This window comes from Aspergillus caelatus, assembly GCF_009193585.1.
Source record: "Aspergillus caelatus strain CBS 763.97 unplaced genomic scaffold BDV27scaffold_10, whole genome shotgun sequence".
In the NCBI taxonomy this organism is placed as follows: Eukaryota; Fungi; Ascomycota; class Eurotiomycetes; order Eurotiales; family Aspergillaceae; genus Aspergillus; species Aspergillus caelatus.
Genome location: NW_022475273.1, coordinates 268014 through 294663, shown reverse-complemented (window position 1 = coordinate 294663; position 26650 = coordinate 268014). Strand labels below are relative to the sequence as shown.

Genomic DNA, 26650 nt, shown 5'->3' with positions numbered 1-26650 from the left:
AACAACGCGTTCATCGCAATCCTAAGCGCCAGTTCAACCATACCCAGCACAATTTCCTCTTCATATTGAACAACAACCGAATCCCACAGGACGGAATCAGGCTCACACCGTCGTACCAGTCCAATCCATCCTTCTGGGAGGGGGGAGGCATCTTAGATGGCCTTGTATTTCGGGCGAGTAGATAAGGTTTTCCGCAGTCTCTTATACTTCGTCGATCTCTTCATGCGGGTCTACCTTCGTGTGGTACGACAAATTCGACGGTGGCTTATTTGTCTAGGATTAGAGTAGCGGAGGGTAGAATAGTATTCCTGCTTTCATAGTAGAGTCTAGGGAGTCGGTGAAGTTCCATGTCTTCTGGAAGTTCGGTAGTGGGTTTATGGTTTCGGCATGGGAACCCTTCGTTAAGATGTCATGGAGGACGTAATAATTTGGCGATACCGATCGATATTGGGAAAAGAAATGGAGCTCATTTGTGTATCTCTGGTATAGATGGTAATTAAATAGACTACCTATAGACTAGAGCGCTCGGAAATCCACCCTTCATATCCACTTTAGCTGGTTAGACTCTAGTTGAAGTGGTTATAGATAGACACCCCATGAAACAAGTACTTGCGAAGTATTATACTGTCATTCTTCCCTACAGACTTTGCTGCAAAGGTAGTTATGACGGATTGAGGATTTTGCGTCGTCATGATGAACGAGAGATGACCGTCACCAGTGAATATGGAAGCCGTCAATGACGCCTTAGGCAGCAATCCCACCCTCACATCTTCTTCTGCCTCTCACTTTCTCGTCTGCTCTTCTCTTTCTCTTACCACCTTTTTGGTCCTGCTCGATTTGTTGGCGGTTTCTTTCATCATCCTTGATTTTGCTGGATTTGGTTGCAGTTTCTCTTGCCACCTCTAATACTGCTCGATTTAGTCGCAGTCTCGTTTACCATCCTCAATACTCCTGGAGTTAGTGGCAGTTTCTCTTCTCAGTTTTAGTTTCTTTCTTTCTTCTCAATCGTCCCTTGGTCCTGCTCGATTCAGTCGAGGTGTTTGACTTGTTCATTTGTCCACTCCCTGCCTTCCTTGAGAGTAAATCTTGCAAAAACCCTTTGGTGTTGCTCTTGTTCTTCAAGATGACATTCAGACACCCATCATCTTTCTTCGACCTCGAGTGGTCCTTCAACTCACTTGAGTTGGCCTCACCATCCTCTACTCGAACGCTACGAAGCAACGGTTCTACTGAAGTTCCACCACGATCTGCTCAAGCCATCTTCAACGAGATCGTTCACAAGATTCCCACTATCAGAGAATTCACAGAGCTCGTTTTCGAATCCATACCGCCTGAACAAGGTAGCCTCATCTGTCGCTCACTCAGTGAGTCTAGTGTTTTCGAGTCGAGCAATGCAAGGTACGATAATATTCAAGCAGTCCTACGGTGGATCTAGCTGACATGCTGCAGAGCAAATTTCAATTCATTCACAGGGACTCTTTGGATCCGAGTGATGCCGACCCAACTCCATGATGTGCACCACAGATGGTTCATGCTTGCTGCCCGTCGCTGGACAAAACAGGGGCAGACAAATGATGCCGAAGATTATCTTATGGATTTTGGAGTGGGAACGAGTATGCCCTTTACTATACAGTTCAGTCTTAGTATACTAATCCTTGGTTGTAGCTTTTGATGCTTTCACGGGGCAATACACCCATTCATCGAAGGAACCAGACTTGTTTTTACGCCCAGCTACCTACTGCCTACCTTCAATTGTTGTTGAGAGTGGGTGGAGCGAGTCTTGGCCTCGCTTGCATGATGATAAAAACCTATGGTTTTATGGATCCCCTACAGTCAATGTAGTGATCTTGTTGAAGTGGTCAAAGCTTGCCCGCAATAGATGTAAGGGTAAGGTGGAAGTATGGACGCGAAATCCTGCAGGGGGTCTTACAATGTACGAGAAAGTACGAACCGTGCTATCTCGAATTTGTATACCGAAGCTAATACAAAGGGTCTAGCCAATCTTTCCGCAGCCTGTTCCTGCTCCCGCTCCCGGCACCGACGTGATCCAGTTTACAAAGCTGGACCTCTTTGGCCAACAGATGGTTGCCGGCCAAGACCCCAATATGGCTCTTCCTTTGGACCTGTCAGTACTGCGTGATTTTGCTCGCCAACGAATGCTGTTTATGGGATTGACACCCGCATGAGGTTGAATGCAGTCTCTAACATCCGGGTTACTAATGAGTGTGGCCATTTGCTGGTTGTATCCTCTCATTCTTGGTCATTAATGTAACTGCTAGCATTACCTCGCTATGCCACAATAAGAAAAAGAAGAAAAGGGAGGCATCGGGGCAATGTGTACCTCAGTAAACACGGTTAAGAATTAGCAATTCAATAGCAGGACTTATGCATAGCTTAAATTAAAATATACCTTCTCATGAGAACATTCAATCCGAACTTAATCCCTTATATTTCAAGCCGAAATCCTTCCAGACAGTAGATTTCATAGTAACAGAGATAGCGGCCTCTCGTACTATGACCCAATTCATATACTTTTTTTTCAGCATCATCCTCACCCCTGAAACGTACATCTTCAGAGAATCTTCATAAGTCTAATTATGAATGTTCGGACATCTCAAGGGCCTAGTATATCTTTGCACCGGAAGTACAATCCAGGCCCGCTTATCCGGGCACTGATTTAATGTAAGATCTGAACTCCGATTGTGGTCTATGGTGATAGCAAAGGTGCTGCAATATAGAGATCTTCAAAGCTCTCTCCATATCCTTTGGCATAGGCGCTTGTTCAGCTAGGTTGGGAACCATTCATCGATCTCAAAAAGATGGCTCGAATACTTTCACCGAAATATCCATTGCTCGGTCATGATGTAGGGGCGGAAGTCGATATAGAGCAATCATCGGGGGTGGTCCGGTCCGCTTTCTTTGAAATATATCTTCTCACAAGAAGTTTTAATAGGAACATAGCCTCAAATAACTGACGCCGAAATCCTCCCAGAAAGTAGATTTCATAAATAGCGGCCTCCCGTACTCTTAAAACCATTCGCACACATTTCCCAATATTGTCCTCACTCCCGATAACGTACGTCTTCAGACAATTTTGCAGTCCCACGAGCTGCTGGGACTTGAATAATGCCCCCCTCACTACTTGAAAAAGAGAATATTTCTTGGGTCCACTAATGAATGTTCGGACACCTCAATGATAAAGCTACTATCACTCCGCGCTTTATGTTAGCTGCTGTTTTATAAACTAACATAACTAACAATCCCAATAGAACATGATATGATCATGGTAGAAGGGGACATAAGACTTACCCGCTTGACTGTAGAGCGCCCATGAGTAGCTTTCCGAGATCCTTTCTTCCAGCCCCGAAGCGTATGAAAGTGGCGTGCGGCCATTCTTGTCCTTTGACTCAACAACTATCTTCCCAGTTTTCATCAGCGCCTCTAAGAGCCGTGGACCTCGACTTTTGGCTGTGTATCATACAGCTGCTTTATCAAATGTCCATGTCCGTGTGATGCAGCGAATGATAACGGTATTCTCCCTCGATAGTGTCTGGAGTTTAGGCCAAGGTTGGGGTCTCCGTGAGGATCAGAAAAGGCATCTTGTATTCGGTGGCTTATCTGTATCTAATATGACGTTTCTTTAGGGCAAAGAATATGTATTCCAAACTCATGCAGAACCCGTAACTTTAATCATCGAGAAGGGAAATGGTTGAAATTGGCTTCAGCCACGGATCGTCTAATAGTTCTTTCGCCGTCTTTCTCTCCTCAGGGATCCATTGAAGCATTGAGCGCATGAATTGGAGAAACTGCTGTTTATCTTGACCACGGAGATTTTCTTCCGACTCCTCCATCATGATTGACGGTATGGAGACACCACCTGCACCCAACCATTTGCCTATATGACCGTTAGCTTCATTCATGCTTTGGTAGACAAAAGCCGGCTATTCTGGTCAAATACATTGCGTGTTTCTTCACTTCGCTGGAGAAAGTGAAGTGGTGGCAGACCAAGGTAAGCCACCATTTCGACAACATGATGGGATGGAGAATATTCTTTGTCTTCGTCAAGCGCATTAAACAAATGTTTGTTTTCAAAAATATCCCAGATCTGAACCTGTCACTGAGAACGGCCCTCATGGTCACAGGAACCCAACTTACCATGGCGCCGACATTACTATATCAGCGCTAAAACTCCATGGCATGTCAAAATGCACTTCGGGGGCTTTATATATATCGGGCTGGATATTCTATTTATGAGAATTTCCGATCATAGCCTCCTCAAGATCACATAGTACCGGCTGGCCCCATAAGTCATTGCGCGGCCTTGAAAGCTTCCGAGAGGCGTATATAACGTGGTTGTTATCCACAACCTTTCGCCAACTTGGATGTTCTTGCTCATTCTCTTGAAATTCTGTAAGGAGTGTCTCATCTTCAATGCTAAGCATAATGTTCGAGGCCCTTGATATCTATGGTGTTGTTAACAATATGCAAAGAAACCGCCAAGAACCGGGAATCTTACCAGTATGGACGATATTTGCCTCACGGTGAAGAAAGTCGAGAGCTTGCAGAAGACAAATTAAGGTTTGCTTAAGTATAGGTTCACTTAATCTAGAAGACCGTGCTCTCATTCGTAGCGCATTGATCGACATATGCATTGGTGGATGTACCAAACACCGGTAGACTCCGTATGGATTGGAAAGTTCGAAGTTATCATAAATTCCACGAATATAGGCATTTCCAACATGCGACGAATTTAGTCCGCTTAGGTGTTCGTAAACTCCTAGCTCTCTAGACAAGGCTGGGTCCGAACGGACGGACGTTCTGGTAAGTACTTTGACAGCGACATACTTATTGCTAATACATTGGAATGAGCTAAATATTAATTATTTCCGTATATAGAAGATTCGCACCTTTGGTCACGACACAGCCAAACAGTTGAATAAGACCCATACCCAAGTTTTCCTAGAACCGTATATCTTGAGTGAACAGGGTGGAATTGCTTCATTTTATAGAAAGGACGTCTCTCCTCCTCTATAAGGCGTGAGGTGCCGATCCAAGTGCTCATGGGTCGCCAGTATCTGAAGGTTGGTAGTTGGGGAAGAAAATGCTTCAACATAGCACTCGTCATTATAAGGAGTCCTTAAGAGTTTAAATCAGCAAGTATGCTGTAAGATAATTAGATATCACCTGGTGTGACAGGGCAAAGAAATTACAAAACTGGATCTTAGAAAGATTGAGCAATGTCTCTTTTATGTGAGAATTGATGGAGATTAAGAGTCGTGGTGTAGATATCTAGAGACTAGGCCCTAAATCTAGGAGTTGAGGTGCCTAAAGTTAGTGGGGCTAGAACATAAACTTAAGGGTCACGGTGCCTGGAGACAGATTAAAGTCTTTTAATTTTGAGAAGCGGTAAAATACTGCAGGACTAAATTATTTAAAGCGGTAGACAATGTCAGAAGCGGACTAGCCAATAATCTGGAGTAGATCTAATTGGCTATATAATAGTAGTGTATAGATTGAGTCCGCCGTATCCATGGAACCTTTGCACTTTCCCATTTCAGGACTATTGTTTACCCTAATCCTAACGGACATATCACGCATCAGGAACACTTGGTGAGACTAGTGTCTAAATAAAAAGCTAAGTTATGTCTTCAGGATATGTACATCACTGCCTATTCGGTGGCAGAAGTCAGCTGATGGGTCATCATGTGAGTTGTCGCCCTAACGCCTCCCCTGCATATAATCGCCACATTGCACAGCCTCTTCGCTTTCAACTAGATCTCTTTTCCATTGTCAGCTAATAGTTCAGCAATTGCAGCTTACGCCGGACATTGAATTAACCAGACCGAGTAGAACGGCATGGAAGAGCCGGTGGATGCTCATACCTCTAGGGGCTATCAACAGCCACGCTCATTCAGGTTCGGTTCTTAGCCTTGTGATTAACTGGTACTGACAGTACGTAGCAGTTGTAACCATGACTCAAATGCTCGACGGATTCTACTTGCTGCAGATGAATTCGTAACTCCGTATCGCCTGGATCATGTTCGTGATGTGATTAGAAAGGGTGCTCTCCTAGCGGATGATCCTTCTGACTGGGAGAGAGTAGAAGGGTTGGCCCCTAGTGAAGAGTCTGCCTTGATTAAAGAGAGGAACAACTATTTATCACTATCATCGATGTTCGTAATGTCGTGTGTTTTCCCGTTGGTATATGCTATTATCTGGTAAGCCCCTTCTACACTTCAATCATATCCTGTTTCAATGAAAACGATTAACATGGTCAGCGGATATACATCGGCCCCGCTCGCCTTTCCCTATATGTTTCCTTATCACTTTGGAGGTCTCCTTCCTGGAAGCCATTTGGGTGTAATGCTACAATAGTAAGGAATATGTCCGTCTGTTCATAAATCCACGCATTAATCTCCATATAGTATTCCCTTCTTAAGCAGTACCCTCGTCGTATGCTGGCTCACCCCAACCCTGAACCGGCTGTGGGGTCGCCGTGGTGCAATGCTTGCCGGCTCCATTGGTACTTTTATTGCGGCTGTACTTTTACTTTCAAATTCGACGTTTGACTCGTCATGGGTGAAGATTGTGCTGGCGATAACTTTCAGCATTTTAGAAAGAATGAGTGTGGGGTTAACAACCTGCACCTGCTTGATCTATCTAGCTGAGATTTGCCCAAGTGCCGCTCGTGGAAGTATCTTGACCCTATATCCACTGTATGCGTCCTGCCTTTTAAAGAAGGTTATGGAATAACATTCAAATTATCACTGACTGCTGTGCAGAGGAATGTCTATTGGATACACATTAACATCCGCGGGTACGATCATCCTTGACGGAGACCAGAGCGTTAGCCCACAGTTATCTACTGCATTTGATCTTATTCTCAAGGGCGGCTGTCCCTTTCTTATTTTATTGGGATGGGAATCGCCCCGCTGGTATGCTCGTCAGGGTTATTGGGATAAGGCGTTCGAGTCATTACGTCGTCTCCGCACTTCTGATATTCTCGCCGCACGCGACTTATACCACATTCATACCTGGTACAAGGAGAAAGAAGCAGCATTTGAACAACAACACAGTACTTTTTCAAAATGCTCATCCCGACTATTGGTTGACCCCCATATGCGTCGAGCAACCCTAGCATCAGTCTCAGTTATGGTGGCGGGCAGTCTGGCCGGAACAGGGCTCACCACGGCTGCCCTAGTCCACGTGGCGTACGCTTGCAGGCTAACCATGAGATTCTGTGTGCTCATTGTACCTATAACCACACTTGTGTTTGTGGTGACCAAAGCAGGGTTACCGAGACTTCCACGACGTCAACTGTACCTAGCGAGTCTCTTTTTCATATTCTGCATTTCCTTCGCGCTCTGCTTCATTCCACCTCTGGCCTTCCAACTTCCCACTCTTATACTCCTCTGCATTTCCTCGGTAATATCCGTCGTCGGACTGGGACTTGTTTCCTTTCTGTATGCTGCAGAGGTCTTTCCGCCCTCCCATCGTGGTAAGTTTAAAGTTTTATTGAGGTTTGGTTTACTTCTTTGCGCGCAGTGTTGACGATATACAGATGTCGGAGTGGCCCTGTCAATATGCATATACCAAATTTGTCAGATCTTGGTAGCAGCATTTATCTTTCTGGTTTGGGGCAAAATCGACTTTCATATTCTGACGTGGGTCCTGACGTGAGTGTCTGCTTCGTGCCTTCTGGCTAGTCTCGACTAATTGACATAGTGTCGTTAACTTACTCTCTTTGTTGGCCGTCTATTTGTTTATGAGGGAATCGAAACAATATACTTTAGAAGAGATGCAGTCGACATTCAAGATGTCTACAAGAGAGTTTATCGTATATCGACTCCGTACCGATTTTATCAATCCATTCCAACGCTATGTTTTACGCAGACGGGTGCGAGTACAGCCGGTCGAGGCTCAGGGCATTGCGTCCTATAGTGTCCCTTATACAGATGAAGAGGCCGTTTCACTTGCATCCCAGCCGTGAATGATATTTTCCTCACTCATATTATGTGTATCACTAGAATTTCGGGTCGCCTTGAGATGTTTCATGGGCAATTTTAACACAAACGTATAGAACCATATAAAACTATATAGACAGGCTTGCGATATCAATATAACCCCAATATCGACTGGTTTATCTTCCAAAACCCCAACTTAATTTATGTGTTAGCGGGACATTGGGCGCCAGTGCCCTTTTCACGTCTTTCTCCAGTTCCGGGTACCGATTCGCGTAGTCTGTTGCTCGCTCGACTAGGAAACTGATCACCTCTCGTCTTTTGCCTTGAACCGCCTCGTGCAGCGGTGTCCTTGAGTTATGACCCTCTTTGAGCACATCCGCACCTGCCTCGACTAGTAGCTGTATAGAGTCCAGGCTGGTTCTGCTAGACCGAACGGCATAATGTAATGCCGTTCGTCCCTCTTCATCTCCGTGGTTCAGATCACAGTTTTTCAGTAGGAGTCGAACTTTATCCTCTTGATCAAGGTAAATGGCGTACTGCAGCCCCGTCATTCCACGTCGACCGATTATGTCTACCAAGGCGCCCTTGTTTAGTAAGAGATCGATGATCGCAAGGTTACACCCTTTGACGATTGCGAGATGGAGCGTCGTGTCTCCGTCAGCATTTTGTGCATTGACATCTGCGTTCCAGTCGATCAAGAGTTCCATTATGCGAATATCCCGCTGCTCGGTCGACAGATGCAGTGGTGTGTCCGCGTAAGGACGCGATTTGACGTTGGCGTCTGCGCCGTATTCGAGGAGTAGCTCCACTTGGGCAGGCGAGCCGTGCTGAACGGCGAGATGCAGAGCAGTGAGCCCCTTGAGAAACTTGTTGGCGCTGGCACCTTGTTCGAGGATGGCTGTCACTCGTGCGATGCTGGTGCTGGGGTTGTTGATGGCGTGCCAGAGTTCGAGCGAATAGTAGTCCTAATGCAGTTAGCTTAGAGCTCTCAGCATCAAAGGGGCTGTGGAGTCTTACCATGGAGTCTTCCTGATGCGGCTTTTCCACTCGCATCGGTGGCTGATTGACTTTAGTACCATTAGTTTGGCCAGTACATGGAGTTCCGGGCATTGAGATGGCTCGAGCAGGATTAACGATCTTCCAGCACGCCATGATGTCGATATCTGCTGCAGCAGGCCGCTTTTCTGGCTCGAGCACTACTAGATCCTTAATGAGCCTCCTTCCCGAAGTTTCAATATCATGCGCAGAGAGTTCCTCCTCGGGGAACGCCTTTCCCGCTTTGTACCGGTTCAACTCATCAAGCTTTTTGAAAGGTGGTTCTTTTGTCAGGAGATAATGTAATAGGCATCCTAGGGACCAAATGTCTACTGCACTTGTGTATGCTGATGATTCTGCTTCGTCATCTAACGGGCCAAACAGCACTTCCGGTGCCATATAGCCCAGTGTACCATGTTGCGTGCGCGCTTCGGTCTCACCATCGATGACTCGCTTGCTGATTCCAAAGTCACTTATTTTCACCCAAATGGGGTGTCTCTGTTGGACAAGGATATTCTTCGGTTTAATGTCTCGGTGCATGATCCTTATCTCGTGCAACTTCGTAAGACCTTCCAGCACCTGGCACCCAATGTTTCTTGCGTCCACTTCGGATAATGGATCCTCGAAGCACTGAGTGATATCCCCCAAGGGACAATACTCCATGGCAAAGCATATATAGTTATTTGACTGAAACCACCCGATCAATTGAACGAAGAGGCCATTCTCCTTCGACAGTCTCCCCATTACCCTTAGCTCAGACAGGATGTTACGCAGGGTTTCCTTTTTTTGAAGAACCTTTTTTACCACTCGCACGTCACCTGCTGTTGTGCTCTCCACGTACACCTTGTCATCATATAATTCACGTCCTTTACGCCAGATAGTTTTGGTTTTCCTCTGGCGTATTCCAAGGCGAGGGTCGGACGTGAAGGTGGTCTGGCGGCTTATGTCACCCTGGATCGTCACGTCGAGCTTGAAGTGTTCAGCAAAGAGGTCATCATCCATTTCGACGCTTTTGTCACCATGATACTATCTTGTCCAGTCTATCGCCGCTCGATGCTTAATATGTGAGTACGACGTCTTGAACAAGGCTGAAGCTTGCCCTCACGGAAGATCATTTCCCCGCTCTCCACCATCATGCATCGCGAGGCTTTCAGCCTAACAAGAACACCACCTTTCTCAGCATTGTACATAGATTCCTTCTCTGACCTCGAAAGCGACATGATTGACCCTATTAGCATAGCAGGATTTGCTCTAGCCGTTCCAGGGGTACTGGACCTTTGCTTGAAGTAGAATGTCCCCGATCCAGCACATGGCTCATTGCTGACGATCCTTCCCAGATACGGGGAGGAGATCATAGCCATCTGTCGGAACCAAAGTAGTCTCAACGATGAGCTCGACGGGATGATAATCACGTATAATGGTCTCCTGCTCAAAACCGATGTTCAGCTCAAATCATTGAAGGTCCTCTGGAACGCCCTGCCTGCTGCACTTCAACAGCACTACTGTGATGCCCTGGAACGATTGGGTAGTAAAGAACTTGCGGCCTGGGAAAGTCTCAAAGCTCTCGAAAACACAGCTGGTTGGTCAGAGAACCCTAGAAACACTCTTGATCGGCTTAGAGGAGGAACTCGCCGATTTCATATGCGGAAGCATATCAAACAGGCCGTAGATGATTTGGAAGATTGGCAAGCGAAGTTTGACCCTTCCTGGTATCTCATCACTAGAATTGCCAGCCCAACTGTGGATCAAAAGCTGCAGGACGCTCCTCTAAGCGATGCATCGAGGAGATTGGCGCAGATGAGAGAAGCGAGTGGAAGTTTGTCTGTCCCGAATACTCAAGGCGGACAATCGATCTTTCGAGATGCGACGATCATACAAGAGAATGCCGAGCAGATTTCTTACTCCAACTCCTTTATCTCGTATTACACTAACCAACCGGACCATGCCGTTCTACTGGACCGCACCAACTACCCTGTAGACACGCCCAGGGAAAGGGTCAAGCCCTACGTCCGCAATCTGGCCCGGAGGCTGCACAACGTTGACCCGATGACATTCGGTCTTCTAAAGTGCGACGGCGTCATCGAGGTTTCCGAAGTGGAGGATGGAACCGCAGCTACACAGTTCCAATTCATCTTCGACGTCCCAGCTGGCCTCTCATTACCACCAGCGTCGCTCCGCCACCTCCTGCGTGCTAGACCGCAGTACCCTCTCAACCAGCGCATCCAATTGGCGCAACAGCTCGCCCGCTCAGTAATGTTTGTCCACACAGCAGACTTCGTGCACAAGAGCATCCGCCCCGAGACCATCATCATCTTCCATGAAGAGAGTAGGCTGGGTCCGTCCTTCCTGGCCGGCTTTGAGCGCATCCGCCCGGCAGATGCACCAACGGACCACTACGGGGATTCGGAATGGGAGAAGAATATATACCGCCACCCCACTAGACAGGGACTATTCCCTGAAGAGCTCTACAAAATGCAGCATGATGTATACAGTCTTGGTGTCTGTTTGCTTGAGATTGGACTGTGGTGCTCGTTTGTGTGCGAGGATGATAATGGTCGCTCGGTTCCTTGGGACCAGCTGGATATCTTGAAGGCGTTGGCTGATAAAGATCCTCGAAGAGGTGCCTTTGCTATCAAACGCGCGCTCATTGCATTGGCGAAGGAGCGGCTGCCATGCATTGTTGGGGAACGGTACACTCAACTCACCACGGCCTGCTTGACATGCCTTGACAAAGGCGAGGAGGATGTCTTTGGTAATCAGGCTGATCTTGAAGATGAGGATGGCATAATTGTTGGTGTGAGGTATATCGAGAGGGTAAGCTCGTTGCCCCTGAATAACCAGGCAGAACCCCCTGACTGACTATACTAGATACTCCTGCAGATTGAAGACATCTCAATTTAGTGTTACCGTTTAACGGATTGGTAGATACTCCTTTATACCTAAGCTGTCGCTAAGAATGACCGTCGCCAGACGCATAGGTTCCAGTATATAGTTCACTGAGTGATTTGTATAGCCCACGCCCTCCCTCTTCAGGAATTTTTCGGAAATTGGGTGGAGATTTCCCCCAGCTGTAATGTGCTGAGTGCGGTCAATGCGTGCTTGGTGCTCAATAGTTTCGGGTTACTTTAGAACATTGATTCTTAAAGTATAATTTCATTACCCTTTTCCAAGAATCCTACAGTACATGAAATAAAAGAATAAAAATAATATGACCTCCCAAAAAAGAGGAGAAGAGAAGAGAGAAGAAGGTTTTACACTACAAGAGACGCGGCTTCTTCCCCGGCAAAAGATCTTCTTCTGCTCCAGGCATCTCTCATGTTTACAACCCTGGCAGCGCAGGGTCATCTGACGAGAGCACCATTCTCCCTTTCTATTTATTATCTATAAATGGAATCCCCCTCGGCTCGTACCGAAGGATCGGGAACTACCGACCTTTTTCGGCCGGGCCGAAAGGATTGCCCCTAAGAGCGGCCTGAACATGCTAATGTCCACACCCTCGTCTATATTACCTACCTGCTGACACCATATGCAAGTCATTATCGCATTCCTGCTTAAAGGTGTTGCAATACTTTTGACCTGGTCAATGCAACTCAATGTAGGGGAACTGTGCGTCTTAGTGGTTTCTCGGTTTATATCGGAGGTAAAAAAAAAAAAAGTAGAGTCTTAAGGGCTTCTTTTCTTCCCAGGATTTGTTAAGTAAATGACTACTAATTAGGAAATTACAACCGGCGGGGTATACGGTTTTAGTACTTACCCTCTTTCGGGTTAGCGCATATTTCATCAGAGTCGATGACCTCAGGCGACCAGGCCGAGGCAGCCCAACGCAAAATTGAACAACCTTCATGTTTAATATGATAATCGCTGTAATGGCTATAGGTACTATAACAAAGCCAGCTATAGTTCAATTCAGAGACAAAAGGAATTTTAAGTTCAGCGACACGAACTTAGTAAGTATTAATATAGTAAATTCCCACATGGCCGATGTCCAGTTCTATAGCTGGGGTGAATCCTATTAATTAATACATTAATATATTACATTAATTAATCCTTGGATTGTTAATTTGACTATTTACTAGTCTTGACCACAGCCAAGCCTTTCTTGCATTCGTCTGTTTTAGTCTAAAGCTTGTTATTTAACGACATGGATTAGTTGGGCTCTACTTGACTACTGCATTTGGAATCATGGAACAAAATCTTGTGACGCTTCTAGCTTGGGTGTTATAAGTCAGTAGAGCATAAATTAACAAAGGAGATAGTTTACAATTTACATTGAACACGTTTAACACCATAACTCCATCCTTTGACCAACCAAACCCGAATCCCGTAAAAATTAAACAGCATGCCCCCTATTCGAATCCCACGCATTAGGCGACGGAAGGGCCTCATCTATATGATGACCAGTACGACGCGGCTCGCTTTCGATAATCATCTCTTGTGTGACTGTGATGTCATTCTTTTTACCGGCTCCCTTGTCTGAACCGTCCACTAAGATATGCTCATCACTGCCCCATGCCGTGGTATTATTCGGGATCGAAAGCGGGTGTCGCGAGCGTTTAGATTGCTGATTTCGGCTCGATAGTGGGAAGGATTGTGTGCGGTGTCGGCCGTAGCTAGAAGGCCCACCGGTGGAACTGAAGAGGGCACTGAGACCGACTTTCTGGGCGCCTCGGCGAATTAGAGGTTGGATGATGGGGAGGTTGGCGACGACGATGGAGACAAATGTTTCGCGACAAGCCCATTGACTGCCGGAGACTGCGCCTTCCGCTCCGGACTAAGGCGGGTTTGTTAGCCGTGGAAACAATCAAGGTAGGCCTAAGGGAACAGTAGGACGTACCGTCATAATGGTTACCGCACGGATAATAGCGGCCATGATCACGAAGGAGGCGCCGCTGAATAAAGCCATTAGGGTGATCTTTCTCCGAATACCAATGTTGACTGTCCATAACAACTGATGTATTGTGAGCTTTGTGTGACTTTTGTTGGGGCAATGGGAGACGAACTGGCAGCGGAATAGACATCAGGTACAGGTCGGTCAATACGTTTGGAATGACAACAATGAGGACATAAAGCGTTGACTTGGTGGGTTGACAGATATCTAAGTTGTTAGGATGGTGAAGGTAGATCAATAGGACTTCGAATACTTACTCCCAGGGTCTGGGTTAATCTGCCAGTATTTATGCATCGGTTGGCATCCGAGTAAGATAGACAATGCCACAGCAAGATAGGTCACTCCGAGGAGGACATATGCGAACCGCACTCGACCTGGTAGGTTTTGAAGCCCAGTGCTGAACTTGTCAGTGCCACGGTTATAACAGACATGAGCAGGCAGAAAGATCATAGAGAAAAAAAACGTACGTCAACCGGGAATAAAAAACGGCCACGCAGACCTTCACCAACCACAGGATGCATGCGTAGAATGACCATCCGATCACCTGGATTTTAGAGCCCCATTGCCTATCGTAATACTCGCGCGAGTTTGGATCAAGTGCGGCACGCTCTTCGGGAGTCATGTAACTATTCGTGAGTCCACCGAACTTGGCCCCAACCAAGTACGCCGCTACTGTTTCAGCTGTGTACACTAGCTATATCTGAAGTGTAAGCACCCCTCTTCTCGCAGAATTAGCAGTCGGTTTCATTCACACTCACCCCGGCCAAGGGCATCAAGTAATCATCCACCTGGAAGTTGGCAGGGCCGACCGAGGTCCATCTCACGTAGATTCGAATAATAATGATGACTAGACCCAGAGAGAGAAGGGTGAACGCCTCCGGGTCTGCTTTGGCCATGATGTCAACGTCGAAAAGTTGAAGGGCGCACAGCGTTGGGAAGAAGAGCAAAATGGGTCACTCAAGAGATCCGGGTTTGGCAAGTATAAGAACTGCATGCGCTAAGTCCCACTTCCAGGGTTCAGGGAAAGGGTGCCATTTTGGGAACGGGGCCCAATATGCTTTGATGACAGGAAAAGAAATGAAAAACTCTCAAAGTACCGCTTTGCAGGATTCCTTCACACGGTTCCGGGAACCTGGGATCCACTGGCGGCATGAGGGATTTGCACTGGAATTTATGACGCCAAGATGTGTACGGAGCTAATGTAATGCTAATCAGCGTTAGAACACGACCACCTCACCGGGACATCCTGTCCTTCCGTCGTCCGCGGACGAGACGACATCCAACGTATCTCCTAAAGAGGCAATGATCCGAGGGGTAGAATTGACAAACATCACCCTAACGTGAACTGAAGCAGCCCGTTCCAGTTAGTGTGGCAAGAAGGCTCCATCTTCGGGCGGTAGAAAGGCCTGTAATTCGGTACCTTCATAGATCCACCCCCTGAGAGAGCTGTGGAGTCTGGACACGACTTAAAACTACTTAGTTTGAAATCCGTATCCGTCCTGACGCAGCACTAGGGCCTCGGTTGTCGTACGTGGATTTGGAGCTTAAACCAGACAGTGGGTATTCGCCATACCCCAAGTACTATGATTAGACATTAGCGGGAGATTAGGCTCGTCCATGGACCCGCTAACCCTGCGAGTTAGGGCATCTCGCCATTCTCCATTGGACGTCGCTCCAAACGCCGGAACTGTTGATCCCTGCCGGACACACCACCGTTGAGGACTGGACCCCCAGTCGTCAAGGCCACCACAATTCCAAAATGCTTCACGCCTGCCAACGCGGGTTAAATTTCTCTTGGTCCGTACGGCGTACGGAGTACGGAGTCGACGACCAGCAGAGCGGTCAGTCACTATTCTGCCCGTGCTTTGGCTTTGCCCCTCTATCGGAGTAGCAATCACCCCCCAAGACGCACTAGTAACAGCTAGCAGTCCGGCCCCCTTATGAAGACCTCGTATCCCCCCTCATTTGTCTCCCGCAATTGACTTTCAGAGATCAACTTCAGAACAAAAGAAGACGACATGGATTCCCCTGCTGACTTTATCGTTATCGGAGGTGAGAGTACCCGCACGGACGGGGGTTACCACAGTCCGCTAATGAAACTTAAAATGACTACTAGGTGGTCCAGCTGGCAGCACGGTGGCAAGCCAGCTAGCCAATTCCCCGAAGCATCCCAAAGTGCTTCTCCTGGAAGCTGGAGGCCTGAATGCGGAGCACGATCTGCGGGTGGACGGCCAGCGATGGCTGACCTTCCAGAATAAACACATGAACTGGGGCTACAAGACCACGCCGCAAGAGCACTGTAACAACCGCGAGATTGATTACTCCCGCGGACGGGGCATGGGAGGCTCCAGCGCCATCAACTTTGGTGTGTACACTGTAGGTGCCCGCGACGACTATGAAGAGTGGGCACGAGTGGTCGGTGATGATGCCTTCCGCTGGGACCAAATCCAGTCCAGGTTCAAAGCCCTCGAGACCTTCCACGGCGAGCTCCCCGCGGGTGTGGATGCAAAATACGCAGCCCCCCGAGCGGAAGATCACGGAAGCTCTGGCAGCCTTCACGTAGGGTTCGCCTCGGAATGGGAGAAAGATCTGCCGCCGCTTTTGGATGTCTTCGAGCAAGCAGGATTCCCCTTCAATCCGGACCACAACTCGGGCAATCCCATTGGGATGTCTGTTCTGATTAACTCTGCCTACAAGGGCGTTCGGTCAACAGCTGCGGACCTATTGAAGCCACAGCCGGAGAACTTGACTATTGTCACTGATGCTCCTGTACAGCGCCTCGTATTCGACGGCAACAAGGCTGTAGGTGTTGAATCCAATGGGAAGAAGTGTGAGTTTAACTTCAGTATACCCACTTTGATTTGAAAGGGATATCCAACAAATGGAGACCTATGGAATTACGATATACAACCAAGCAATATCTGACTGACGTTTGCGAAGACCTCGCCTCAAAGGAGGTTATCCTGTGCGCTGGGTCTCTGGAAGGTCCGCGCATCCTCATGCATTCGGGCATTGGCCCCGCACAGCAGCTAGAGAAGTTCAATATCCCCGTCAAGCTCGATGTTCCCGTCATCGGTCAGGGTCTACGAGATCACACTTTCGTCCCGATCGTAAACACACGCGTAGAGAACAGCACCCAGCGCCGCGAGTTCTACGGCGACGAGAAAGCCATGGCCGAGGCCCTTGAGCAATGGAAGAAGGACGGAAGCGGCCCATGGTCACGGTTCGCCTGCGAACTGGGCATTGGCTGGTTCAAGCTCGACAAGCTCACGTCCTCCGAGGAATTCCAGAAGCTGCCCGAGGAAGAGCAGAAATATCTTCTGCAAGAGACCGTGCCGCACTATGAAATTCTGACCCACTTCCCCATCCACTGGTTCATCCCGGATTTCGCCAAGGAAGCCCTGAACTACTCCTGCCTGCTTGTGTTCCTGTTCAACGCACAGGCTCGTGGTGAAGTCACCCTACAGTCGTCGGATCCCAATGTGCCCTTGCTTTTCGATCCGAAGTTCCTGTCTCACCCATTCGATCGTCGCGTTGCTATTGAGTCTCTGCGGGATGCGTTCCGCGTTTCTAAGAGTGATGGCTATACCAAGAATAACGTCATGGAATTGGCTGGTCCCAAGTCCGACTCTGACGAAGATCTCTTGGAATACTGGAAACAGAACATTTCATCTAGTTGGCACATGACCGGTACCATCAAAATGGGTAAGAAGGGCGATACCGATGCCGCAGTGGACAACGATTTCCGCTTCATGGGCATTGACGGGTTACGCGTGGCGGACATGAGTGTGGTACCCGTGCTGGCCAGCTGTCACGTTCAGGCCGTGGCATATGTGACGGGAGCCACATGCGCGGAGAAGTTGATCAAGGAGTATGATCTAGCCTAAACATTGTTCTGCATTAGCGTACATCAATTTTAACAAACTATTGAACCTATTGAATTTGGCAACAAGTGACAACGCAAGTATCGTTATTAGCTCTTGGGTAGTAATTAACCCGAGCAGAAAGGCAAAACTCTTTTCTTCCGGGGATCCTGGCGCTAGACCAGTTTGAGTCATAACGGACTTCATGCCATCGGAATTCCTCCGTTAAGTTAATTTTTGTTGACAGCTCATATGCTCTCCAGAGTCTCCACACTCAGAGACCCACTCCCTCGGTGGAGTCACGGGATTCATAGCCGCTGATATAATCGATGTCTCTCCTTTTCGGCTTAACTCCCGGAATACGCGAAATGAGCACCTTTGCCGTTTAAGGTAAGCCGTGAGGAAATCATCGATGATCCGACATGATAGACTTTCTCTTTTTCTGGAACCGCAATAGATGCATCGACTGAAAATGCGTTTCCCTGCGTAGATCCCCCTTATTCTCCTGCCAAGAGTGCCAGGTCTTCAGTTTTTAATGATCATGGAGAATCAACAATTCCTCTTCCAACCAGTGTAACACTACTCTGCGCTCATTACCCATCAAAAAATTGCCACCATGAACCGGCCACTTTTGTTCTGCTTCGTCTTCCTTTCAAGCATTTTTTCACTTATACACGCCCACTCGGTAGCCCCCGGAGCTAGTCTCAACAATTGTCAGAACCTGGAAAGGGTCAACCGCACCCTCCACCACGTCTCCCCGATCCTTGAGAGGCTCTCTCAGATTAGTGCGGGTAATGGCAAGGAAGTGACGCCCGCCCAAAATGGAACCGTCGGCGCCACCCATAAAAGAGGCCTTAGCGATAAACTCCAACAAATCCAATCCGCAGAGGCGCGACTCAAGCAATCCAAGGAAAAGGTTTTGAGCAAGATGACGACCTGCCAAGAACCCAACGTGGGCGCAAACGATGTATTGCAAAGTACTAGGCGGGATGATGAAGAAAAGTGCACACTTGACGAAGTATTGGAAGAATTGTTGGATGAGGTAACGGATACGCTGGATTGTCTGTTGTCAGTTACTTTTCCGTTGTTGGGAGGTGTGGTGGATATGGTGTCCAATATACTAGGTGGAATTGTGAACTTGGCTACCGATCTGCTTGATCTTGATTAACTGATTGGTGAACGGTCATAGAGGCACTCTTCAAGCTACATTAGTGGGGGTCGGATGGAACGGGCGTCCATGTATATTATATATCTTCATTTGCGGGGCGGACATGGCGTTAGATGCATGATTTGGTGTGTCAAGTATTGTACGCTGTAACATATTGCATAATTCGGTTGGTTATGACACCGCATGGTGGTCGAAAATGTGATTTGCATCGTTGTAAAACTTCAAAGCTCATAAGGGAGCTTCCAGTGTCAAGACACTGTCCAAGATAGTATCGGGGGTAGCATAAGATAGAACCTGGGCTACCGCTTTTAAGTCACTTCCATATTGCAAACTGCGGTCATCTTCCGGTTTAGCCACAATAATTCGATGACGGAAGACCTTCTTCGCAGCTAAGGCTACTATCGATGGCGTGAGATAATCAATTCCATGCAATGCAGCGAGCAACCTATCTCGGTTAGTTTAAGCCATGCTTCCGAAGCTTTGTGGAGGACACACTTTGAGATTTTCCTAAAATAAATGTTGGATCGCGCGGATATGCCTCCAGCAACTGCGCGACTGAGACGGAGAAACACAGTGATGTCTTGATGATACCGAACTACATCCGCGCCCATAGTCACACGGTCACTGGCCTTCTGTAGTTTGTCCAAGGCCTATATATCGGTGAGTATTGAGCAGATGTTTAGAAACCTGGCCTCACCTTCCGGTCTATACCTGGGTGTCCTTTGTGCAGTGGTACCTCTGATTTGCGCACAACAGACGATGCTGACATCTGGCCGTCAGAGAGCCAGTCGTTGTTCTCTTCTAAGTATATAAAGTCGTCCCTAGAACCGTGAAAGTGGGAGATGATGAGATGGTCATTCTTGACTGATCAGCATTATCCGATCATGGACCTATGGCAACAGGCTACCTACCAAGTGGAAGTTTAAGACTGGCTGATCATGTTCTGTCTTGCGCATAACAAGCGGTATGAAGAGGAAGTCTTCTGGAGCCTCAAGGAAGCCATTATGTGTATTGAGTTTCTTAGACCGCATCAGCTGTTATGAACGTTAGCAAGGCCACACCTTCAATCGTGATGCTATAGTCACCTCAAGAGCTTGGAGTTGTATCCTGTCAGCAGCGTGGTCGAAGTTCTTAGCTACTACGACGTTAACCGCCCTGTTCTCCGCATTGTTCGGACCAGCCGAGTTTCGAGCATTCGCAGGAATGAGCGCAGAGCAAAATTCGTCCGGTGTTGTTGTTTCCGAGCAGTCAACAGTAACACAAGTGAGGTCAAAGGTGTGTGCACATATCTGGTGGAGCATCAGTGGATGAACCATGAAGCAATATATATTAAGAAGCAAGTTACCAAGGCGAGCTCATTGGCAACGTCATTAATGTTGTCGGCTGTAGCGTCGATACGACAATGCTCGCTAGCAGCAAGACAGAGATAAAGCGCCACTTCAAGATCTGATAGTTCCAGCACCAGACTGGATATTTCTGCTAGATCATCCATTATACCTACTCGCGTATGCTTCATGATGTTCAGTATCAGTAAATATTGAGTCTTGATAAGTGGCCGATGAACAGCCAAGACGCTACGCCTAGCTAGGTTTAGCGCCAGCCAGACCCCATGTGAGCTGGGAGCTTCCCGATGAACGACCGCCAAACAAGGCTCATCGCAGCTTTGATCTCTCTCTTCGGTTGGCGCGGTCTCTGTTCATATAATTATCTGCCAGTATCAATGGCGCCGTCAAATCCGCTGGCGAACTGGGAGAAGCTGGGTGATAGTTTCTATAGGAAAGTCCCGATATACGACGCTATCTTCGATGAAGATGTCGAACTAGAGAACTACATCGTTGCAGGCGCGCCATACGGAGGGGCTTTAGGTACGAGTATCTATCGTTATACACCTTTTTGAGTTAATGCTTACATACCATAGCGTTGCATCGCGATGATACCAAGCCATACAGGTTCCGTGATGCTCAGACCGCCAAGTCGAGCATTGGTATCTACTCCTCCTCGGGAAAGCTGATTAATCGACTTAATGTTAGTTAACGATTCAACTTAATGGTGCTACTAACTCTAACATTTCCAGTGGGAACATGGTACTATCCGAGGGCTCGGCTGGTCCGACAAAGAAGAGTTGTTAGTGATCACGGAAGACGGTACCGTGCGACGCTATTTTGGACTGTATGGAGATTTCACTTCATTTTCTCTTGGAAACGTAGGCTTTCGATACCTATATGTACTATTTTCGGCGCTAATATACGTAGGGGGCGGAAGAATATGGCGTCAGAGCTTGTCGCTTTTGGACGTCCGGCTTCGTTGCTCTGCTCTCAAATAACCAGCTGGTAGCTGTGTCTAACTATGACGAGCCTCGACCGAAGCTCCTAGCTCATTGTCCTGAAGGAGAGGTTTCATCGTGGTCCTTGATTCCACCTGCCTTTACGTTGTCGCGCTCAGTCGAGGTACTGCTAGCTGTTGACAAGACCGTCTACCTGATTGATCCCACGGAAGCAGAGGACAAAGTGCTTCAAAATGGCCCTTTCAAGCATGCCAGCGTGTCGCCAACTGGAAGATTCGTGGCACTCATTACGGCGGAAGGCAAAGTATGGGTAGTCAGTAGTGACTTCCAGAGCAAGTACAGTGAATATGACCCCGAGTCTCGCGTAACTCCCCGGACGGTTGACTGGTGTGGGGATGATGCTGTTGTCATCGCGTGGGAAGATGAGGTGCACTTGATTGGTCCCAACGGTGTTGCCGCTCGGTGAGTTATCCATCGTATCCCGGAAGCCTACGCTCTATTAACAAATTAAGCTACTACTATGACGGCATTGTCCACGTTGTCCCCGAGTTTGATGGCGTGCGATTGATCACGCATGACACATGCGAGTTTTTGCATAAAGTGACAGGTATGTTTGCTTACAAGATCTGTTTCCTCATCAATTAACAATCAATCCAGACGTAACGGAGGCGATCTTTCGCCTCGGATCGACCTCCCCTGCCTCAGTTCTGCTGGACTCAATTGACTTGCTGGAAAAAAAGTCTCCTAAGGCCGACGAGAACATCCAGCGGATCCGATCAAGTTTACCAGAAGCCGTTGACACTTGTGTTAGGGCCGCGGGCCACGAGTTCGACGCATATTGGCAGAAGAGATTGTTGAAAGCCGCGTCATTCGGAAAATCTGTTCTGGATTTGTACAATAGTGACGATTTTGTGGAAATGACCGAGAAACTTCGAGTTCTTAAAGCAGTTAGGGACTACCAGATTGGGCTCCCAATCTCATACGATCAATACATGCGGCTGACTCCGGAGAAACTTATCGAACGCTTGGTGAACAGACATGAATATCTACTTGCCATTAAAATCTCGGAATATCTCCAGATTCCTGCTGACAGAATCTATGTTCATTGGGCAAGCCAAAAGGTTAAGGTCTCAACCGTTGACGATGAAGCTGTCTGTAAGCTTATCGTGCAAAGATTGGACGGCAAGCCGGGGATATCGTTCGAACTGATCGCACAAGCCGCTTATGATGAAGGGCGTGCTCATCTGGCCACGCAGCTGCTGAACCACGAGCCGCGGGCCGGCAAGCAGGTTCCGTTACTTCTGAACATGGAGGAGGATGAAATTGCCCTTGGTAAGGCCATCGAAAGTGGGGATAATGACCTAGTAAACTATGTGCTTCTACGTCTCAAGAGCAAACTCCCTCTGGCCAGCTTCTTCAGAATGATTAACACCCGGCCTATGGCTTCTGCCCTTGTGGAAACGACCGCTCGAGGTGACGATACCGAACTACTAAAAGACCTCTACTACCAAGACGACCGTCCGATCGACGGCTCGAATGTGCTCCTCTCAGAAGCATTGAGTCAGACAGAGTTGCCAAGCAAAACTGAGAAGCTGCAGCTTGCCTCTCGATTATTAGTCGACTCTAAAGACGCGACAGTAGTCTTGCAGCAAAAACTTCTTTCCGAAGCATCGCAGTTGTTGAAGGTTCAGGAAGCCTTGGACAAGGATATTGCAGATCGGTCTGAGTTTGTGGGTCTAAGCTTGAACGAGACTATTTACAGACTGATCCGATCGGGCTACGGCAAGAGAGCACAGAAGCTTCAGAGTGAATTTAAGATGCCAGACAAGACATATTGGTGGCTTAGACTAAGGGCTCTAGTTGCCAAACGAGACTGGGGTGAGTTGGAAGAGATCGGCAGAAACAAGAAATCCCCGATCGGGTGGGAGGTGAGCCAATTCTTAACCAGCTTCAGATGTATGCATGCACGTGCTGACACAAGTTGACAGCCTTTCTATAACGAGATACTAGGTGCTGGAAACACGAAACTCGCTTCTTTTTTTGTCCCCAAATGCACCAACTTACCAGTCGAAGACAAGGTGGAAATGTGGGTGAAATGTGGAATGATCGTGAAAGCCGGGGAGGAGGCCTTCAAGGCCAAGGACTTCAATACCCTGGAGCTCCTCCGGACGAGAGCTTCGGGGCCAGCTGTCGCTGATATTGATCGAATGATCAACCAGCTTAGGCCAAGGAAATAGTTGGCGTGACCAGCCCGGTATCTCCTTTGCACTGTCGCTGTGACATCTCAGCTGATATCATCGTCCACGTCAATATCTGCGTGTTGGTCGGCCACCAGGTTTTGAGCCACGTGTGTTGGTTGCGGCTGCGGCTTCGTTTTCTTAGGAGCCGCGGAAACATCAGCCATAGCGTCATCGTCGTCATTGTCGGCCTCGTCGTTGAGGTTCTGAAACATGGTCGCTCCCGATTTGCGATTCAGGTCTTCCCACTCAGCCTGACAGCCCACATTGTCAGTATCAATGAAATGGCCTTGATAGAATCATTTTGTCCATACCCTACGTGCTTTCACAGTTTTCCCCCGCTTGACACTTTTCTCCACTTTCGCCTCCAGTTGATCCATGATATTCTCTGCTCTTTCGATACCCTTCTGCTGCCTGGCACGCTGCGCCTTTGTTAGGCCCTTGGTTTTCGACTTCTTCTTCGAGACACCGGCATTTGCGCGATCGGAAAGGATGGATTCACGCTGTATCACGGTATCTTCGGCACGGGGAAGGGTGGTCAAGGACTTGTCAACGTCGAGACTCGGCGATGCTGCCCGGCGGGCCGCACGAGAGTGCTTTGACTGGACTATAGACAGACATTAATTTAGTAACCTCGTTTCTCTCCTGCATAATCTCCACGTACCTCTTGCTTTAGCCATTGTGGTGAGAACCGGAAAATTTGTGTTTTTATCACAGCCGTAGAATATTTTCAGTGGAGACGATAATCGCTATCGATAACAAGTTCGGGTAGCCACAGAAACCAGAAGTGAAGCCGGCGGCGCTTATTAAACTCCGACAGGCAAACAGTCCAAATATCATCAATCTATACTTCAGATATACAAACACATATTCATTCCTTTACCCGTCTTCATGAGTATTCGAACGTTGTCTCTATGCCGTGACCTCCCAGATTTCCCACTCAACCATGCACTCTCATAGAGGGGCGAACGGTCTCCTCACTCAGAGTCCCTTGAACCACGCAAAAAATAGCCACTATGACAGAGTATTTCAGTATCTACAAGACCACCCAAGCATAGCCTCCACCCTAGCGATCGCGATACTCGTTTTCATTGCCTTGACCCAGTCTGGGTCGATTCCGGCCACGGTAGCCCGAGGATTGTGGGACGTCATCGTCTACATGACGCCGTCCAGAGTAGTCGCCGCCCTGGACAAAAAAGCAAACTCAACCCCGATCGAGGAAAGTGCCGGTCCGATGACTTTCGAAGCCAAGGGCGAAGCGATGAAACGGATCCTCGGGCTCGATAACTCGTCATTATCCTCTCTCCTTCCTCGAGCTCCAACGCTCCCGGGCTTCGGCACTGCACTTCTCGGCAGCAAGGACAGCCTCCCTCCGGGTCTAGGCAACTGGGACAACTCGTGCTATCAGAACAGCATTATACAAGGGTTCGCTTCGCTGGGGTCGCTAGCGGCGTTCTTGGAACGGAACATCGATTTATTCGGGGCGAAGGGAGCATTCTCGACACATCAGGCGCTCAAGGGCATTATAGAACGGCTGAATAGCCCGGACAGCTATGGACAGCGATTATGGACTCCGGCGGATCTCAAGTCGATGAGCAGTTGGCAGCAACAAGACGCGCAGGAATATTTTTCGAAGGTTGTCGATCAGATAGACTACGAGATACAGCAGGCTACACGAAAACAAACTCGGAACCTCGGGTTGAAGGTGGCAAGCCCGCAGGAAAATGTTATTGGGGCTGGATCTACGCAAGGAAAAAATCCGGACGCCTCCGTCGGGGCTCGGATCGCCGAAATACGTTCTTTCGGAAACCCATTGGAAGGTCTCCTCGCACAGCGAGTGGGCTGCATGCAATGTGGTTGGACCGAGGGTTTGTCCCTTATTCCATTCAATTGCCTGACGGTACCGCTTGGGGCGGGCTACGAGCATGATGTTCGTGATTGTCTTCAGGACTATATGGATTTAGAACCTATCGAAGGTGTGGAGTGTGCGAAGTGTACTTTGTTGCACGCTCAAAAACAACTCCAGAATCTACTTAAACAAATCGAGGAAGATAAGTCGCTTTCGAACACACCCGATTCGCTGAGTGTATCTGAAGCGCTGAAGAATTCGGCGCAGGAACGATTGAAGGCTGTCGAGGAGGCCCTCAAGGAAGAGGATTTTGCGGAGAAGACTCTCTCTAAGAAGTGCAATATCCCTTCGAAGAACCGTGTTTCCTCTACGAAATCCCGACAGGCTGTGATTGCAAGACCGCCGAAGTGCCTTGTTGTCCACATCAACCGAAGTTTGTTTGATGAAATGACGGGAATGCTTCGAAAGAATTACGCCGCCCTGAAGTTTCCGAAGATCCTTGATATGGGTGAGTGGGTTCTAGGAGCAGCCGTCGGCCAGGCGGGTCAAAATTACGAGACGTGGGACATGGATCCGAGAGAGTCGATGCTTGCACCAGCCGACAAGATCGCGGCCCATGGACAACTCTATGAATTACGGGCGGTAATCACGCACTACGGCCGTCATGAAAACGGTCACTACATATGTTATAGAAAGTACTCTTCAGAAGCATTCCCCGCCGAGGTTCCGGAGTCAGTCGTTGAGCAAGACGGTGAGAACCAGACCACTGAGCGCTGGTTCCGGTTGAGTGACGAGGATGTGCAAATGGTCAGCGAATCCAACGTTATGGCGCAGGGCGGAGCTTTCATGCTCTTTTATGAAGCCGTGGACCCCTCTTCTCTCCCCGCTGAAACTGGCGAGTCGGATCTTGCAGAAGTGGAGAACTCGGTATCGACATCGGAGGACATGTCGACAACATCTGCGGCCACTGACGACACGCGAACATCTCAAGCCACAAGTGTGTCCACGCCTGAGAAGGCTGAGCTTCCAGTCGAGAATGCACGGCCTGTGTCGGAAGTTGATTGAGTCTAATGCCTTACATATTGTTATATTTAGCATGGTCCGCTCGATTGCGGACGCTAGCAACTGTGTACATCACTATTATGATACCCCAGTCCCACTAAAGGCGTTGCATTGCTTTGGTTTTGTATTTTTATGTGGACATGGTTTTGGACAGGTATAGACCGGACGCACTCTGCAAGAACAGGACAGACATTGCTGAGGTCAACAACAATGTTACCTCGTTCATACTTACAGTAGTTAACATCAATAACTCCACAATCCATGCAGACTTTTAACATCTCCAGAAATATACCCACCACA

General features: G+C 48.2%; 13 protein-coding genes across 13 annotated transcripts; 7 read left to right on the top strand and 6 right to left on the bottom strand.

Annotated features, from left to right (window-relative positions):
- The first annotated feature begins 835 nt into the window (after positions 1 to 835).
- Positions 836 to 2400, top strand: BDV27DRAFT_120655 (uncharacterized protein). The gene is made up of 4 exons (XM_032065167.1): positions 836 to 1398; positions 1450 to 1613; positions 1666 to 1943; positions 1998 to 2400. Exons 1-4 carry the CDS (start codon positions 1124 to 1126, stop codon positions 2184 to 2186), a joined length of 906 nt encoding a protein of 301 aa, XP_031932749.1. The 5' UTR covers positions 836 to 1123; the 3' UTR covers positions 2187 to 2400.
- A 765-nt stretch (positions 2401 to 3165) lies between these two features.
- Positions 3166 to 3497, bottom strand: BDV27DRAFT_120653 (uncharacterized protein). Its single transcript, XM_032065166.1, has 2 exons — positions 3310 to 3497; positions 3166 to 3205 (listed from the first exon to the last, which is right to left on the bottom strand). Exons 1-2 carry the CDS (start codon positions 3431 to 3433, stop codon positions 3171 to 3173), a joined length of 159 nt encoding a protein of 52 aa, XP_031932748.1. The 5' UTR covers positions 3434 to 3497; the 3' UTR covers positions 3166 to 3170.
- Positions 3498 to 3686: 189 nt separating this feature from the next.
- Positions 3687 to 5062, bottom strand: BDV27DRAFT_141135 (kinase-like domain-containing protein; the record flags this gene model as incomplete). Its single annotated transcript, XM_032069778.1, has 6 exons — positions 3687 to 3895; positions 3976 to 4105; positions 4173 to 4244; positions 4293 to 4463; positions 4527 to 4851; positions 4908 to 5062. The coding sequence occupies 6 exons, from the start codon at positions 5060 to 5062 to the stop codon at positions 3687 to 3689; spliced, it is 1062 nt and encodes a 353-aa protein (XP_031932747.1).
- Positions 5063 to 5784: 722 nt separating this feature from the next.
- On the top strand, positions 5785 to 8065 carry BDV27DRAFT_2057 (major facilitator superfamily domain-containing protein). Its single transcript, XM_032076006.1, has 7 exons — positions 5785 to 5915; positions 5961 to 6218; positions 6279 to 6374; positions 6426 to 6716; positions 6783 to 7498; positions 7562 to 7676; positions 7726 to 8065. The coding sequence occupies exons 1-7, from the start codon at positions 5857 to 5859 to the stop codon at positions 7988 to 7990; spliced, it is 1800 nt and encodes a 599-aa protein (XP_031932746.1). The 5' UTR covers positions 5785 to 5856; the 3' UTR covers positions 7991 to 8065.
- BDV27DRAFT_2065 (kinase-like protein) lies at positions 8066 to 10200 on the bottom strand. Its single transcript, XM_032076014.1, has 2 exons — positions 8982 to 10200; positions 8066 to 8929 (listed from the first exon to the last, which is right to left on the bottom strand). Exons 1-2 carry the CDS (start codon positions 9999 to 10001, stop codon positions 8141 to 8143), a joined length of 1809 nt encoding a protein of 602 aa, XP_031932745.1. The 5' UTR covers positions 10002 to 10200; the 3' UTR covers positions 8066 to 8140.
- Positions 10201 to 10693: 493 nt separating this feature from the next.
- BDV27DRAFT_120647 (uncharacterized protein) lies at positions 10694 to 12020 on the top strand (the record flags this gene model as incomplete). The annotated part of the gene is made up of 1 exon (XM_032065165.1): positions 10694 to 12020. A coding segment is annotated over exon 1 (1058 nt), but the record flags the coding sequence as incomplete, so codon positions are not given.
- A 1309-nt stretch (positions 12021 to 13329) lies between these two features.
- Positions 13330 to 14783, bottom strand: BDV27DRAFT_152951 (uncharacterized protein; the record flags this gene model as incomplete). Its single annotated transcript, XM_032071684.1, has 6 exons — positions 13330 to 13770; positions 13834 to 13947; positions 14000 to 14094; positions 14145 to 14284; positions 14355 to 14581; positions 14646 to 14783. The coding sequence occupies 6 exons, from the start codon at positions 14781 to 14783 to the stop codon at positions 13330 to 13332; spliced, it is 1155 nt and encodes a 384-aa protein (XP_031932743.1).
- Positions 14784 to 15905: 1122 nt separating this feature from the next.
- Positions 15906 to 17774, top strand: BDV27DRAFT_152950 (GMC family oxidoreductase; the record flags this gene model as incomplete). The annotated part of the gene is made up of 3 exons (XM_032071683.1): positions 15906 to 15939; positions 16004 to 16717; positions 16828 to 17774. The coding sequence occupies 3 exons, from the start codon at positions 15906 to 15908 to the stop codon at positions 17772 to 17774; spliced, it is 1695 nt and encodes a 564-aa protein (XP_031932742.1).
- Positions 17775 to 18366: 592 nt separating this feature from the next.
- On the top strand, positions 18367 to 18918 carry BDV27DRAFT_152949 (uncharacterized protein; the record flags this gene model as incomplete). The annotated part of the gene is made up of 1 exon (XM_032071682.1): positions 18367 to 18918. One exon carries the CDS (start codon positions 18367 to 18369, stop codon positions 18916 to 18918), a length of 552 nt encoding a protein of 183 aa, XP_031932741.1.
- Positions 18919 to 19032: 114 nt separating this feature from the next.
- On the bottom strand, positions 19033 to 20410 carry BDV27DRAFT_165129 (uncharacterized protein; the record flags this gene model as incomplete). The annotated part of the gene is made up of 6 exons (XM_032073843.1): positions 19033 to 19363; positions 19414 to 19568; positions 19616 to 19777; positions 19830 to 19952; positions 20004 to 20207; positions 20264 to 20410. The coding sequence occupies 6 exons, from the start codon at positions 20408 to 20410 to the stop codon at positions 19147 to 19149; spliced, it is 1008 nt and encodes a 335-aa protein (XP_031932740.1). The 3' UTR covers positions 19033 to 19146.
- Positions 20411 to 20583: 173 nt separating this feature from the next.
- vp16 (tethering complex subunit VPS16) lies at positions 20584 to 23628 on the top strand. The gene is made up of 7 exons (XM_032075992.1): positions 20584 to 20783; positions 20837 to 20943; positions 20993 to 21121; positions 21171 to 21664; positions 21715 to 21809; positions 21860 to 23130; positions 23191 to 23628. Exons 1-7 carry the CDS (start codon positions 20639 to 20641, stop codon positions 23437 to 23439), a joined length of 2490 nt encoding a protein of 829 aa, XP_031932739.1. The 5' UTR covers positions 20584 to 20638; the 3' UTR covers positions 23440 to 23628.
- On the bottom strand, positions 23337 to 24139 carry BDV27DRAFT_2014 (Alb1 domain-containing protein). Its single transcript, XM_032075991.1, has 3 exons — positions 24104 to 24139; positions 23754 to 24046; positions 23337 to 23693 (listed from the first exon to the last, which is right to left on the bottom strand). The coding sequence occupies exons 1-3, from the start codon at positions 24117 to 24119 to the stop codon at positions 23487 to 23489; spliced, it is 516 nt and encodes a 171-aa protein (XP_031932738.1). The 5' UTR covers positions 24120 to 24139; the 3' UTR covers positions 23337 to 23486.
- Positions 24140 to 24303: 164 nt separating this feature from the next.
- On the top strand, positions 24304 to 26633 carry BDV27DRAFT_2012 (ubiquitin-specific protease UBP1). The gene has a single exon (XM_032075989.1). It carries the CDS (start codon positions 24386 to 24388, stop codon positions 26351 to 26353), a length of 1968 nt encoding a protein of 655 aa, XP_031932737.1. The 5' UTR covers positions 24304 to 24385; the 3' UTR covers positions 26354 to 26633.
- Positions 26634 to 26650: the final 17 nt, after the last annotated feature.

Bases quoted from the DNA above. Each gene is read 5' to 3' on its own strand.
- BDV27DRAFT_2014 (XM_032075991.1), bottom strand. The intron at 23,694-23,753 runs GTATGGACAAAA...GTGGGCTGTCAG, and splicing joins AAACTGTGAAAGCACGTAGG to GCTGAGTGGGAAGACCTGAA.
- BDV27DRAFT_2012 (XM_032075989.1), top strand. From the start codon at position 24,386: ATGCACTCTCATAGAGGGGCGAACGGTCTCCTCACTCAGAGTCCCTTG.
- BDV27DRAFT_2065 (XM_032076014.1), bottom strand. From the start codon at position 10,001: ATGGATGATGACCTCTTTGCTGAACACTTCAAGCTCGACGTGACGATC. The intron at 8,930-8,981 runs GTAAGACTCCAC...TAACTGCATTAG, and splicing joins CGCATCAGGAAGACTCCATG to GACTACTATTCGCTCGAACT.
- BDV27DRAFT_2057 (XM_032076006.1), top strand. From the start codon at position 5,857: ATGGAAGAGCCGGTGGATGCTCATACCTCTAGGGGCTATCAACAGCCA. The intron at 5,916-5,960 runs GTTCGGTTCTTA...GACAGTACGTAG, and splicing joins CAACAGCCACGCTCATTCAG to CAGTTGTAACCATGACTCAA. The intron at 6,717-6,782 runs GTATGCGTCCTG...ACTGCTGTGCAG, and splicing joins ATCTTGACCCTATATCCACT to AGGAATGTCTATTGGATACA.
- BDV27DRAFT_120655 (XM_032065167.1), top strand. From the start codon at position 1,124: ATGACATTCAGACACCCATCATCTTTCTTCGACCTCGAGTGGTCCTTC. The intron at 1,399-1,449 runs GTACGATAATAT...GACATGCTGCAG, and splicing joins TTCGAGTCGAGCAATGCAAG to AGCAAATTTCAATTCATTCA. The intron at 1,944-1,997 runs GTACGAACCGTG...CAAAGGGTCTAG, and splicing joins GTCTTACAATGTACGAGAAA to CCAATCTTTCCGCAGCCTGT.
- BDV27DRAFT_120653 (XM_032065166.1), bottom strand. From the start codon at position 3,433: ATGAAAACTGGGAAGATAGTTGTTGAGTCAAAGGACAAGAATGGCCGC. The intron at 3,206-3,309 runs GTAAGTCTTATG...GCGGAGTGATAG, and splicing joins GGCGCTCTACAGTCAAGCGG to TAGCTTTATCATTGAGGTGT.
- vp16 (XM_032075992.1), top strand. From the start codon at position 20,639: ATGGCGCCGTCAAATCCGCTGGCGAACTGGGAGAAGCTGGGTGATAGT. The intron at 20,784-20,836 runs GTACGAGTATCT...TACATACCATAG, and splicing joins GCCATACGGAGGGGCTTTAG to CGTTGCATCGCGATGATACC. The intron at 21,122-21,170 runs GTAGGCTTTCGA...TAATATACGTAG, and splicing joins CTTCATTTTCTCTTGGAAAC to GGGGCGGAAGAATATGGCGT.